At 31.8% G+C, this 15,466-nt stretch overlaps 3 protein-coding genes across 3 annotated transcripts in view; 1 reads left to right on the top strand and 2 right to left on the bottom strand.

Moving 5' to 3' along the window:
• Positions 1 to 9,340, bottom strand: part of LOC145311853 (MAM and LDL-receptor class A domain-containing protein 1-like) — a 48,006-nt gene extending 38,666 nt beyond the window's left edge. Inside the window, exons 1-7 of the mRNA XM_080150856.1 lie at positions 9,191 to 9,340; positions 8,410 to 8,570; positions 7,593 to 7,705; positions 5,927 to 6,132; positions 5,589 to 5,656; positions 5,142 to 5,238; positions 3,375 to 3,569 (exon numbers count right to left, since the gene is read on the bottom strand). Coding sequence (XP_080006982.1) covers positions 3,375 to 3,569; positions 5,142 to 5,238; positions 5,589 to 5,656; positions 5,927 to 6,132; positions 7,593 to 7,705; positions 8,410 to 8,570; positions 9,191 to 9,303 — 953 coding nt within the window. The 5' untranslated portion in view covers positions 9,304 to 9,340. The remainder of the gene's footprint in view (positions 1 to 3,374; positions 3,570 to 5,141; positions 5,239 to 5,588; positions 5,657 to 5,926; positions 6,133 to 7,592; positions 7,706 to 8,409; positions 8,571 to 9,190) is intronic.
• Positions 381 to 2,725, top strand: LOC145312802 (uncharacterized). The gene is made up of 3 exons (XM_080152037.1): positions 381 to 809; positions 1,043 to 1,110; positions 1,436 to 2,725. The coding sequence occupies exons 1-3, from the start codon at positions 793 to 795 to the stop codon at positions 1,681 to 1,683; spliced, it is 333 nt and encodes a 110-aa protein (XP_080008163.1). The 5' UTR covers positions 381 to 792; the 3' UTR covers positions 1,684 to 2,725.
• Positions 9,341 to 13,509: 4,169 nt separating the features above from the next.
• Positions 13,510 to 15,466, bottom strand: part of LOC145312556 (MAM and LDL-receptor class A domain-containing protein 2-like) — a 61,572-nt gene continuing 59,615 nt past the window's right edge. The window contains exons 88-89 of the mRNA XM_080151811.1: positions 14,962 to 15,054; positions 13,510 to 13,674 (exon numbers count right to left, since the gene is read on the bottom strand). Coding sequence (XP_080007937.1) covers positions 13,510 to 13,674; positions 14,962 to 15,054 — 258 coding nt within the window. The remainder of the gene's footprint in view (positions 13,675 to 14,961; positions 15,055 to 15,466) is intronic.

Raw genomic sequence — 15,466 nt, 5'->3', positions numbered from 1 at the left:
AAGCGTTTTTTGTCTGTCCCGAAGGATAACCGCTAAACCGATATTGTTCTCCTTTAAAGTGAAGCTTCTTATAGGTCCTGGAAAGGTTTTAAACTATTTTTGTGCAGGGTGTCTTCACCCCCTCCCCCAAAAAATATTTTTACTCTTCTGAAACTGAAATTGAAAATGGGAAGATGTTGATTTTTCCCCTTCCAACCTTAAGTGCCCCTAGAGGTTTCTAGGGGCGTAGCCACTAGTTTCTTTTAATAATCTTTTTTCATACTTTATCCGGGCGACTGTGTTGTAAATGATTTTTCGGTACAGACAAATTCACCTTTATATATTACAAAACTATAGCAAGTATGCCTCTAGGGGTAAGGTGGGAGTGGTAAATGTGGACCATAAAAAGTTTACTATTTAATAATAATATGATTGCTTAATTCAGGGAGCAATCCGAGAAATGTCCGGCGGCACAAAAGGATGACCAGAAGGTCGGACAAGCCTCTGTTATGGAAGGAGAAGCAAAGTAAGATATTTCTTTTAATATTATTTTTTCATACTTTATCCGGGCGACAGTGTTGTAAATGATTTTTCTGTAAAGACAAATTCAACGTGTTCCTTTATTTATTAAAAGCGAGTACTAGCAAGTACGCCTCTAGCTGGGTAAGGTGGAAGGGGTAAATGTGGAACCAAAAAGTTAACTACTTAATTTAAATAGATTATTATATATATATTGTTTAATTCAGGAACAAAACAGCTGCAGCTGGCTCTCCAGAAAATTCGGATGAGAACGAGGTTAAGGAAGTCACTGTTATGGAAACACCAGCAAAGTAAGATTTTTAAAAAATTGTTTTTACTACTTTATCCTGGCGACTGTGTTGTAAATGATTTTTCTGTACGCTAAACCCTCTAATATGAAGTATATCCTTAAAGTTTCTTTTGCCACTCCCTTCCCTTGCCGGTACCTATGAGAAGAACCCGATCGGTTCAGCGGTTAACAAGATCCTTCGCTACATACAAACAAAAATCGTTTTACTTTGTAGTATAGATTGTTTAATTTCAGGATGAAAGACCAACCGGATTTTGATATAATTTATGAGAACATAAAGAATCCAGGACCAAAAAGCCCAGGTATAGTACAATATTTATACTAGCGACTGTGCCCAAAGCATATAGTGAAACATTTCTGTACTACATTGTATTATTACACTAGGTTAGGTTAGGTTAGGTTAGGTTAGGTTAGGTTAGGTTAGGTTAGGTTAGGTTAGGTTAGGTTAGGTTAGGTTAGGTTAGAATAGGCTAGGCTAGGCTAGGCTAGGCTAGGCTAGGTTAAAACTAGAAATATTACTCTTTCTATTAATACACTAGGTTAGGTTAGGCTAGAAAAAAAAACTATTGTAAAATTGAAGTATTTTTTTGTAAAAAAAAGTAATTTTAAAAAATATTTTAATTTCAGTGTATGGGGTGTCAGATGATGAGCAGGAGATGTTTGAACCACCCCCTCCTACAATCACGCCAGCATCAAAACTGAGTAGGCGCAAAAGAAGTGCAACACCGGGGAAAATCAAGACCTGCGCCCATGGACGCAGTCCCCGAAGCGAGCTGCCATTGAACACGAGACTCATTGAATGCACCTATATGTGCCCAGACTGCCGCGTCTTCTTTCACAAGAGGCAAAAACAAAGAAAAGAAGGACAAAAGTAAGCTGATGTATAATAGTCCTTCCAGTCAGATCATATATAAACTATTTGTGATAAAAAAGTGATATATATCAAGATATCTTGAGTCAAAAATATGTTTAACCACCTTTAATTTGTACGTACATTAATCTATATGACAGTTTGACAGTTTTGTTCTGACGATGAAAATATTCATATAATATTATATTTGAAACCGCTATTCCTATATAGCAAAATTTTTGAAAATTTAATAATGGAAAGTAACTTCGTAATATATTTTTCTTGTATAAAAATGTTCTAGTATAAAGTACAATTAGAATCCAGATCTCAGCAATTAAAACCTATGTATATTTGTGTTAATTTCTCAGCTTAAACCGATTAAACATGCAGTTATATTATCTGTAAAACTATGTAATATTTGGTCAAATTTAAACCACGTCTAGAATTATAGACTAATTAAGAAAATTTCTGTGAATATATACCTATATAGTATCGCGCTATCGTACCTATGTAAATCATTATGTAAAAAAATATGTTTAAGTGTTTCAATCAATAAAGTTAATAATGAAAACAATTTTTTTTTTATTTTTGCGTTTTGTGTACAAGCGAGGTTTTTCTATAATTAAGGTCGTTTTTTACCACTTTCTCGTGATTTTTACCACCCGTTTTTACCACAATTATTGGTAAATTTTTACCATATTTACCCTATTTCTGGTAAAATTTTACCAGTTTAGGGCAAAAATATTACCAGGTGTTGAACAGTTTTACCACTTTTTTGGTAAAATTTACCGCAAATTTCTGGTAAATTTTACCAAAAAAGTGGTAAAAATTGGTCAAAATCTGGTATAAATTTGCGTCCTAAAATGGTAATATTTTACCGGAAATCTGGTAAAATTTTACCGATAATTGTGGTAAAAATCGATGGTAAAAAGCGTGAGAAAGTACCACTAAAAGTGTTTTTACCACGATTACGGTAAAATTTTACCACCTTTTAAATCGTATAGGCTGGTAAAATTTTACCGTAAAAGTGGTAAAAACTAGGTTTTTTTATGGTATTAATTCCGTCCTGGGAAACTATATATTTTGCAATTTGACATTAAAATTAGCGACTATAATATTTATTAAGAAATAAACATTCTTGTAAATAATTAGATATAAAAAGAATAACAGGAAAGGGGTGAATTTTTGTTAAAATGCACTAGAATGTCAACGTTTAGGTTTACTATTTTAAATCAGAGACGTGCTAAAGGGGATGTTAAAGGGGCTCAACAACACACTGACGAAATATAGGAGGTGTAAAAACCCTCCAGAGCCAAACTCCTACATCCTTCATCACATTGATATGTACCCCTGATAAACCATTCCTTTTCCTCTTACACTGAAAAGTAAGATGTCAAAATGATATCACAGAACCTTCCCTTACCCATAGAAATAGAAATTTCTTTGATGGCCTTAAACTCTAATATAGTGATAGAAAAACTAATATGTTTGTGTACATTCTACCGACAAACAGGCATATTTCAACTGTACATCAATAGTCTATAAGCAAAATCACAAGGAGGATTAAAATTTATCAAGAGTACTTAATAAACCCTTATATCAAAACACTGTGCACGTAACTGTTTAATCCATCATATAAAATTATAAAACCAAATTTTGGGTTCAAAAGGTATATATAATATATATGTTTAGTTGGTATGATTATAAAGAACATACCTGCATTCTGGAGTAATTGTAAGATCATCAATAGCAATATCTCCTTCTCCCTTGGTGCCCACTGTGGCCTCAAACACGAGCCTAAACTTGCCACCCGCGGCGATGGGCGCGTGGACCAGCTGCCAGGCGTTCACCTCAATATTATCGCCATAGTTCTTGGAGTTGTAGATTTCTGTTCGCTTTTGTTCCGTGTCTCTGCAATTGGAAAATTTTGTTAAGAGCTTTTGATAATGGTCTTCCCTCCTAATGCCTAGTCGAGCGAAGAACTGCAATCCCACTACGTTTTCTATGAAATGAATTAAAAGTAAGTGGGGGGGGGGGGGTTTCGTTGGTTTGTACTTTAGATCAGGTTAGATTATCAATGTTTAAACCTATGAAGTAGTTTTCTTTACTAGGCAATAGGGAATTAAACTTCTAAAATTATTAATATTGATTAGTTACTAATTAGTTAATTGAATGCAGTAATTTGATTCTATATTTTGATCAATCAAAGCTCAATCTTCAATTAAGTACAGGGTTTTGAGTAATATAAAAACAATAAAATATTTTCTATGGATAGAGGTTCCCCCTCCTAAAATAGTTCAAAATCTTCGAGGGGTCTATTAACAATTCCAAGTAAGTTTTAGCAGTATCAGTCCAGCTGTTCGAGATCTTTAGGAATAGACAGAACGACATTATGTTAATTTTACACAAGAACTACAGTAATAAATTCAAAAAAAAAGATTTAAATTTTCATTTTAAATAAGGGAAAAAAATTTAGACCATAGAGGAAATTGAAATAAAATGTGAATAGCATTCAATCATTCTAATGTTATTTTATTTTCTGAAAACTTTTTCAGACTTTTACCTACGGATGGGCATTTATATAATAGAGTTTGATTTATAATGTAATTTTTTTTTAATAAAATTCATGATATTTTGAGCATCTTTGATTTAGATGTATATAACTTTTCAATAAAAGTGGAGTAAATGCTTTAGCCTATAAACAGGTGTAACAAAACTTGAGCAATCCGTGAAAAAATGCTAAAATTTTCAATTGATACTTTCTATCCTTCACCACTTCTATTGTAGAAATACTAAAATCAAATGGTCAAACATAGAAACCAGGGCTCGGCAGCCGCGCGTCGGCCGCCTGTAAGCCTCATGGAAATCAACCTTTTACAATTTTATAAAATCAGCTGGAATTCTAGACCCGACCCAAATATGGCAATACCACTTTCCATAAAATTTTCCGAACGGGTTTAAATTTGAGGCTTACTCGGGGCTGCCGAGCCCTGATATAAATGTAGATTTATGGTGAACTCAATAAGTTCTAAATGTTTTTTCTTGCTATTTCGTTACATTTCTGATTATTGAAAGTTACATAACTTAAATTGCATTGAAATGAGTTAAATTTTGAAAATGAAAAAGATTTTTTTTATATATATATATGTAGTTAAAAAGTACATTAATATTTTTATCATAAACACATATCAGTCATAACCAGAGATGAAAAGGTAAGAAGAATGGGTATATTTAACTGTAAATAATACTGGTATTCAAAGTAATATAAACACGTAATCTTATTCGTTAGCCAAAAACTTTGGGTACCTTTAGTGAATTTTAATTAGAAGGTTCCAAACTAGTAGAAACTAAACTTTTCAACCAATAATCTACAAAAGGGACAATTTTGTTTATACTTATTGGGGATTTACACAAATTTTCCTAAATTGTTTTGTCTCATAAGACCTCGGGGATTTATAAATAAGGATAAAAAGACAAACTTACTCTGAATAAACAGTCAGGGTGCCAAGACCTTTACCATGCAAATGGACAAAGAATCTCAAAGTACAGTTACTTTTTCCAGGTATCAGGTATTGAGACTTAATAGTACCAAAATAAGATTTATTTATAATTTTTTACCTTTTTTGTATTCTAAGATTAATTTCGGTTTTGTTTGTCCCGAAAGGGGCTGAAGGCCTATGCTAACAAAACTGGTATTATTAATATTATTATTTTTATTTTGTTCTATTCTATTTTATGGTCACAAGCTTTTTAATAATCAGTGTTTTATAATTGGATAGTGGAATAAGAACTAAATTCCATGAATAATACTTTAGATGTATTTATGTTAGCATTCAAAGTAAGGAAATGCCTTAACACTTAAACAGGCACAAAAAGACTGTGGTTACTAGATTTAGAAGCAGTATGAAATATTTATTTTGATAAGTTCCTGCATAACAGCTGGTTCCATAGTTTCTCTGTCTGACTCAATATACAGGTAGTGACCCTCGGGACTAAACCTAGACAAAGGAAAAGTTACATTTTAAGTCTATGATAGTCCAGGGATTTTAAAGGATAAGATAAAGTAATGTATGTATATCTTTAATGGCGATAGATCAAAATACCACTTCTAAGAAATATAATCATTAGTTGAACAGTTGTGTCACTACTAAGTTGGTACCAACCATACTAAATACCATAAAAGAACCCCAGGTTTTCATAAAAGGGGTTACTGTACTCGACAGAACTTTGAGGGAAATAGCCGAAATATTTCACATAAATAATATTACTTGGTATGATCAAACGGCGGGCCAGTGTGTCTGTTAGCAGTTGTACCATTGCCATGCACCCACTGGAACCCGGCGTCGGGATTGGTGGGACTGAAAAAGCCCATGGGCGCAGTGTCCTCAAAGTCAAAGCGGATATAGCTGGAACATTCTGGTAGGTTCTCATCTGATGAGTCTCCACAATCGTCGGACAAATCACATAGTTGATCCTGCACAAAAAGCAGATTATTTTACTTTCCACATCGTACACTTCAAAAGAGAAATAGCTCAAAACCTCCCTTGGCATAAGCTACCATTAATCCTAAAGACAAACAGCTTACTACTTTATTTAATGTTCTTTAAATGTCCTTATAATTAAAGTGTCTCGGGAAGATTTTAAGCTATTTACTGCCCCTGTTGTAACTTTATCGCGACGTAAAGGAAGTAATTTGAGGAAATCAAATGTCGTCTTCAAATCCCAAGTTGAAGACGACATTATTGTCTTTTTTTTAGTTTTGTTTTGGTTAATAATCATAAAAACAGACATAAAAATTCCTAAAAGAAAGGAGATTGAAAGGACACTCCAAATATTTACTACTCTTAGTTTCTTATCATAAATTAGTTTTTATTACTTAATACATACCCAGAATTTAAATTCTTAATATGTTTTAAATCATACAATTTCAATAAAAATTCATATTGAAAGGGATAGAGTACAATTTCTTTCAATTTCTGTTAAATAATTTGCGCAATATTATTTATAAGTAAGTAATATTGCATGGCATTCAAAATGAAAGAGGAAAAATGCTAAAGCTATGTTTTTATTTAGTTTGATAGGTTATAGAGGCTGCTGATAATTAAGTTAGAACATAAATGAACATTTAGTTTTACCTTATTTTTTATTAAGTATTCAACTATGTCGTAATCCTAATGACATTCCCACAACATTAATGCAAATTTAATCATGCTGTATTTTATACTAGCGGTTATACCCCAAGCATAATGGAGCTCTGTATAATCAAGGGGCTAGAAAAATCGCTTAAAACAAAGTTTATAAGCTTACCTAAAAGAGAAAACACAGTTAAGTAGTTTTGAGATCTTAATATACAAAAAAAACCTGCTTAGTAGAATAGGACATTTAAGCCAATAAATAAGATACTTTATTATATCAATTTGATATATTAATGCAAATTTTTAAGAAAAACCTTATTATAAAACTTTGGGGACTAAAGTAATTATCCCCTCCATGCCCGCAAAATTTCCCTATTAGTTTTTAATCCTTAATATATATCATTCATATATACATATAATGTGAATAATTCGTTATTGATTGATTGCTATCCTTTTATTGATTCTATCTATTTGAATTAATTTTGCAAAAAGAATTAAGTACATATTTCATTCTGTCACACTATAAGAGTTATTGTTTGTTTGTCCTTCCTTCTGATTGTAGAGCTTTGCTTCTATGGATGTTGTTATCCTTGTTGAAATAAAAATATAAAGAAGAGTGTCCTTTTTTAAAAATATTTGAATTATTTTTTAATAGAAGACGACGTGTCCAAAAAAACATAAATTGAAGACGACATTTGATTTCCTCAAATTACTTCCTTTACGTCGCGATAAAGTTACAACACCCCCCTCTAAGGTATTTAAATTATTTTATTTAAGTATCGTCTCAAGTAAATATTACCTTCTTTACACAACCCTTGGTAACCGCGCAGTGATATTCAATATCTTGCATGCACTCGTCTTGGGGAGGTATTACTTCACAGTCAAAGAAGGTTAGATCATCCAGCGCCATTCCTACAAATATTATTTTTAACTGAAGGCCTAATTAAAATAAGTATGAGTATTAGTTCTATTTTAAGTTTGGCTTAAATACATTTAGTAAAGAAGGTGTATTAACTTTTTTTTTCATAGCTAGCCGGTGCTTTTAGTAAGTAGTAGATGTAAAATTTTTCATAGAATTCAGATATGCAATCGGTTTGTTTGTAGACCTCTTATTTTTTAAGTAATTTAAGTTTTTTTTTTTAAATTAAGTTGATTTTAAGGTACTAAAACGCAACAAAAAAAGGAAAAAAATGGCCATTATGAACAAAAATAGTAAGATCTTTAATTTGACACCTTACTTTTTGAATTTTGTCAGGTAGTTATTGAAAAAATTGATTTTTTTAAACCCACGAGAATAAAAACTTTAACTTAATTTTATCATTTCACAGGTAAAAAATATGGGTTCATATATATTTTTAGAATCAGAAAAATATTATGAATCCATTGTAAGCAAACTTGAAATAAAAAGTTTACAATATAGTTTATAAACTACAATAAAAGGAATTATATGAAAATATTATATTACATTATACAGGCAACCACCTTATTTTTTGAATTGAGAATAAAAATGGGAAGGGGGTAAAGAGGGGGTAACTAGGGGATGACGAAAGTGTTGCCTGTACAACAAAATACAATAGGCCATTTTTTCATTTTCCCCATGTTGTGTGTGAGTGTACCTGCATCATATGCGCCATCGGCCCCATGAACAGCCGCTAATATAAGTGTGAATGCCTCCTTGTGTCGTCCAAGTCCAATCAAAGACTTGTACCAGATTCCATTATCAATAATGGTTAGGTCATAATGATCTAACTCGGTGGCATATCCAAGATCATCATGTCTAAAATAAAAATTAATATTTTTTTATATTTTGGTATTGTAACATATGTTTTTTTTCATCTTAAATTAATTAATTTGCTTAGGAATAAAACATTAAAATAAAATAAATTAACAATATTTTTTTAATAGACCATTAAACTAAGCCTTTATCTGTAATCCAATACGCGCAATGATTTTTTACTTCTGCTAAAAACTTTACTACTTTATATAAGTACCATCCACTAGGATTATAGATCAAAAGGACCAGTAGATAAATTCTCTGAAAAGTTCCATCTTTTTGATTCAGCGGATAAAAAAGATGTTAAGGGATGAACAGACAAATATTATTCTGCTTTGTATCTAGGCTAGGGGCTCTATATTCCAAGGGTTATAAAAGGACAAAGTAATTGTCTAATACCATACCTAGACTTGTCTATAAAAATCAAATAGCTTAAAATCATCCCTAGCTTAACTGTAAAAAAAAACCTATCGGTTCAGCGGTTAGCGAGTTTAATTGCTACAGACATATAGAAGCTTATTACTTTATATGTTCAGCGAATAATGAATATCTTACGGAACGAACAGTCAAATATCATTCTACTTTGCATTTATTAGATTTGTATATTGTATAATTATATTTACCTTAGCAGGGGTACGATAACATTATCACTGGAGGCAGATGACAGATAAACATAGAACTCCATGAGACAATTAGTGCCTGAGTTTCTATACTTGCTAGTCTCTACCTGGGCCATATTTACTCCTTCTGTATTAATCAGTAGTTTAAAGGAAGTCAAAACATTTACTTTCAATTTTAGTTTTAACATTACCCCACCCAAAAAAAATTTAATGGCCGTTTTCTCCTGTGAGAGTAAAGGTACCTTCCTCCACAAATTGTTATAAATTTTTCACAGGAGATTTCAATGTAAAGGAGATCCATTATATTCAATGCAGTTTAAAAGCCTTTTCAATGTTTTCGGGCTGTCAATAAAACAACAAATTCCTTTTATATCTTTGAATCAGCCACACGTACGTACAGAATCTAGTTATAGAGAAGCTGCGCACTAAAAAATTTATAAAAAGATCATTAAAAAATACACAAGTTCCATTATTATTTAAAATTGATTAAAACGAGACAATTAATCTTTGTTACAATATTTAATAAAAAATCCTAACATTATTATAGAACAAGGTCAGTTATGTCAATAATCAGTGCAGCAATATCAAGCCAATAAATTTTTAATTAAACTGGAATAGTAAACTGTTATAAGGTAATTAAAAAAAGAACTTTTGAACAATATTTGATTTGTATATAAATCAATTTTTGAACAAGATAAAATTGAAATCATACAAGAAACCAAAAAAAGGCATATTGATTTTATGTTTAAGTGACTTTTCAAAGAGACGGACCTACCAATTTATGAAGAAGCTGCACTAAAATAGAATGGAAAAAAAATGTCTTAAGTAAGTTTCTTTAATGCTGGGACAATAGTGAATTACATGGTACTCAGAGAGCTAAAGGATTAGTGTAAACTGTGTCTTTTCTTTTTCAAATTAATATTATCCTTGGACAACCAAAAAATGGAGTGGGTAAAGAGCTCTTAAAACTCCCCCATCGCCAAATAAAAATGGCCCTTTCTTTTGAAAATCAGGTAAAGTTTTGCATCTAACACAAATATATGTTTTCAAACCAACCCCTCCCCTCCAGCCAGATAAAAAGTTAGTAGCTCGGTAATTATCCCCTCACCAAGTAAATTTACCCCAGATTTAAAAAAATTTCCTCTATCCAGATATTTTATCTCCCCATAATAAAAATAGATTGGATGTCCTTGCTGTTAGCTCGTTATTATTCAATAAGTAAATGCTTAAAAAGCTGAGTGCAAACGTGTATTTAAAAAGTTAAAAGAACTATCAGTATTTTCACCTTACTGCTTATTCTATCTTCGTACGAAAGCTCATGTCTGAAATATGATAGCATTTATCTCTTTTTATTAGATATTTGTTGCTTCGCCCGTACTCCCTATGGAGTGCAAAGAATATAGCTTTAAATCACCTCAAGACATTTATAAAGCTTCCTGAAAAGAACAATCAATTCGAACCAGCAGTTTCCGAAATCTATAGCTTCAAAAAAAGAAATCTTACTACTTTATTTTACAGGATGATATAGACATAATAATTTATTAAATCAATGCTTGTGTGGTATGCGGCAACTCTGGGCCATGCAGAAACCAAGACATTATAGTGATGCTACGCACCCAGCTAAATCCTGTTATTCTACAATTGTAAAGCCACCTGAAAATATGTCAGATAACGGTATTGATTTCATCTCTCAGTTGTCCTGCAAATGGAGGGAGGGGTGTTACCCCTCCCTCTCCCTTCTTAAGCACCGGAACCTTCCCCTTCAACCACCAAGTTATCAGCACCACCTCAGCCCTGAGGATAAAGGATCTAAGCCTTCCCTCACCTGATAGAATCACCCCCACACAGACTGTTGTTGTCACAGTAATCATCAAACCTTCCCTTTTTAGTACCCAGACCTACCACTCAACCCCTCTATGCTTATCTACCTATTGTGCTGTTCCATGGGCTATCCTGCCTCCCCCGGACAGGGATAGCCATCTACCTAACCATTGCAACTATCTATGTTTTACTTGTATGATTTACCTTTAACTATCTTTATTCCTAATCCATATGTATTTATATTATGTTGTACAACTTTAGTAATCCTTAGACCTTCAATAAAGGAACAACTGAATAGATGCTGTTTGTTATTTAGTGATTGTTAGAGAAGCGTAGCTTCTCTATAGTAAGGTGTCCACGTCTGTCACACTGCCGTAGTCTTTTCGAACTCTGGTGTCTGCCATTTATCCTAGGCGGATACCACACTTGCAAGAAAAGTATAGTTTTCTGAACAATTGAATAAATTTATCATATTGAAAAATAGCTACATAGTAATAAAATAATAAAAAGGTTATTAATTAAACTTTTTTCCCTGAAACAATCCCTTATTTGTGTGTTGAAAGTTGAAATAATTTAGTCCACGGGGTCATTCTTAGTAATGTTACAGTCTATCTATCTAATTTTTAATTCCAAAATGTAAAAACTAATTTTGTATGGCTGTCACATAAGAAAAATAGGGTAACAAATATGTTACTTCTAATGTGATAACTATATAATTTAATGTCCTGTAAACCAATTAAATGTGCTCCCATGTGTGTAGAATATGGTGTCCTTTGCTGCAATTTCTTTCAATTTAGTCCTATGCACCAGGTAGAAGGGATGTGCAAAATATCTGGCGACAAAGTAGAACTATTTCTGTCCGTTCGCCTGTTTATCTATTTGAAACTTAAGATCTCTGTAATTTCGGGACCGACAATGTTGTGCTACTTGTGGTATTAACATACTGGTTCTGTAGTTATTTAAAGCAAGATTATGTGTAATCTAACTCTTATAAAACATTTACCTTAAACAATTTTAGGCAAACCAATAACATAACGAGTTTGAAAAGAACTCCATTACTCTTTACCTATCTGATTATGTCCCTGTATACTTTATGTTGTCATTTTATTAGTTTTCACCCAGAACTTATCACAAAATATCAAATTATCAAAAATGAATCCATTATCCTGTGAATGCAAAGAAAACTGCACACACACACCCACACACACATACTGACATGGGCCTAAGGGAGGGGAGAAGGTCAATTTAAGGCCCTTGGAGAACTGTTTGTGGACTTACATTTATGCATATATATCTTCAAGAGAGAGATATTGCACTAGAAACCCAGTAAGTTTTTTGACTTTATAATATTATAATAAAAAGACAACTTAATAATGTGATTGATAATTTAAGAAAATTATTAATAAAAATATATAAAGGCATATGATAGATGTGTCTCTGATTTGAATTATTTTATTATTTGATATGCTTATTACGTATTTTTAAAACATCTGAATGTGAAGAATAATTATGAAAATTTCTTCATAGCCTCCAGGTGCTTTGTCATTACATGAAACTATATATAGGGTCAGGTGGGATCCCACAATCCTCTAATATTTATTTTGTAAAAAAGAAAATTAACTCAACATCCTGAAATGGATAAAAAACATATACTATAGTTCTTTTTCCGATATTCATTCATATTTTTTTAGCTTCGCTACTTATGGATGTTGTCATCCTTGTTTTTCATTAACCCACAATAATTTTTACACCGCTAGAAATAAATTAAAACAAGTCAAAAGCACCTTTTATGTCTCATTTTAAAAAAATAATGGAATATATTGCTTTGGTATGTGTATGTTAGTGTGTAATAAAATGAATGTATGTTATGTGTGTATATGTTTGAGTAGGCCGGTAGTGCATATTTTTTAATGGAGAACAAATAAATGCAGCTTCTTAACACACATAAAACACACACCCACACACCTATGCACACTCACACTAATCATAAGGATAACATAAACACATACACAAAATAACACACATTTTCTAAAAATGCAAATCTAACATATACATATATGTACTTAATGTATTTCAGCAATCTTACATCCTTATAATTATAGATTTGTTGTTTGTCTGTTAAGATGTCTCTAAAAACTAAACCAACTGAGTTTTCCATTTATAGGAAGCTTCCAATAGGTCCCAGGGTAGTTCTTAGGCTCTTTATATATCACTTCCTTCTCTCTTCTATTATGCTTAAGGCGCAGCCTTCATTTATAAAAATGTATACCTATTTTGGCCCAATGTCTCGAGAATAAAGCTTAAAAAATATGATACAAAATCAAAATTTATGGTTACCTAATAATAATACTAAAATCCATTATTATGAGTGCTTTCATTCTTGAAAAATCAAGTAAACTTGTTTTTTTTATTCTGCTATATTCGTCTCAAACTAAATGATTTCAAGGGGAAAACCACCATAAAATAACAGCAGATAGAAATGTTCTAAGTAATATGATTATCTATTTTAATAAACTACTGTTTCCTGCATTTTCTTCAGCTTTAACAAACAAGAAATGACCATCAGTTGTGTTTCTAAAATCAACATTAGGACCATACTCATCATTCTTGACATCACTGACTATCCAATTTAGTTGGGATGGTTGTTTGATGTAAAGTTTGCATCTCTCTGAGGTGTACAAAGTTAATTTAAAAGGATGAAATAATTTATATGATTTCAAATAATCTGATTTATCAAAGTTATTGTTTTGCATTTTGATTATCTCACTCTGTCTGTCCATTAAGCTTAGCTTCCCGTAATCTTTATGTTTTATGAAGCTTAGCTTCTCTCATTTTGTCTGTTCATCAAACTTAGCCTCTCTTGGTCAGTCTGTCTATAGATCATAACCTTCTTCAACTGTTCTTTTTATTAACCTCTCCTTCATAACTTTATTTTTTGTAATAAGCTATACTTCCCTCTCACTCTGTAATCTAAGACGCTTAGCTTTCCAAACATTGTTCTTTCTATAAAGAATAGCTTTCATATTAGCTCTGTCTGCCTTTGAATGGTCTGTATCGCATATTTTTTCTTTAATATCGATTTTTTAATAATTTTGAAGTAATTATACAGGGTGTTTTTTTTAATGGAACAAAAGTATTGCTTAATATAACCCACTTGCCATTGACAGAAATTAATAATCTATATCTTAATTTCTTCATTGGGTTGGGGAGTTATGTATAAGAAAAAAATACTTGTCGATTTTCAACAAAATATGCCTTAAAAACCGGTTTTTCCAAAGTACCTATTTTTGGAAGATTTTTAGATCATGAACAATTTTAAGAGTGTGCAAAAATGCGTATATTTTAAAATTCAAATTGCGCGGCTTGTGTTCATAGTAGAAAAATGTTATGCATATCGTTAGAATCGTCATAAACTCTAGTTTTTGGGTGTTAAAGAACTATTCCTGTGCTACGTATAGTTTAGGTGCTACGAGGTAAAATATCCCAACTTACTCAAAACTTTTAACCTTTCTCACATTTTCCAACGTAGCTTCTATACTACAAATAGCATGAATATGATACATATATTTCCAAAAACTAGAGTTTAAGACAATTCTAACGGTATGCATAACATTTTTCTACTATTAACACAAGCCGCACAAATTGATTTTTAAAAATGTACGCATTTTTGCACACTCTTTAAATTGGTCATGATCCAAAAATCTTCCAAAAATAGGTACTTTGGAAAAACCGGTTTTTAAGGCCTAATTTGTTGAAAATCGCTAAATAGCTTTTTCTTATACAAAACTCCCCAACCCAATGAAGAAATTAAGATATAGATTATTAATTTCTGTCAATGGCAAGTGGGTTATATTAAGCAATACTTTTGTTCCATTAAAAAAAAAACACCCTGTATATGCTAGATCTGTTCTATACTGTGTTGTTTTAAAGTAAGGTCAAATATTTTTGTACACCCCTATTGTGTCACAAGATTCAAAATCATAGAAGTCCGGACAGGTCTCTTCATCATCTCCACCTCGACAATCCCGCCAGAAATCACAAACCTTTGTTGGTCATCAGATATATACATACAGCCTATAGATTTATTACCCTTATATGGCAATTCGAAATTAAAAAGAATTGCCAGTAAGACAAAGATTGTTGATTAGTTTTAGTTATACAGACGGGCAAATATTTTTGGATGATAGAATTTCTTGAAGTCTAGCATTACCCTAACAAATATAAATATTTATAGCTGACTTATTACATGGATTCAGAAATAACTGCCCTTTTGTAACAAAATGTGTACACTTTTAAACTAAATAATACGGTCAGATTAATCCCGCACTGTTTTCATATTGGCCTAATGAAGGGATTAGGATCTAGAATTTAAATTTGTATACAGGCTTCAATAAGGAATTTGGCAAAATAATTAAGAATAATAATGCTTGCCATTGGTAAAAGAATTGTATCAGTTAT

Source organism: Acartia tonsa, chromosome 2 (genome assembly GCF_053477335.1).
Source record: "Acartia tonsa isolate MP-2025a chromosome 2, ASM5347733v1, whole genome shotgun sequence".
In the NCBI taxonomy this organism is placed as follows: Eukaryota; Metazoa; Arthropoda; class Copepoda; order Calanoida; family Acartiidae; genus Acartia; species Acartia tonsa.
The sequence above is the reverse complement of the archived record's forward strand: the minus strand, read 5'-3'. Positions and strand labels throughout refer to the sequence as shown.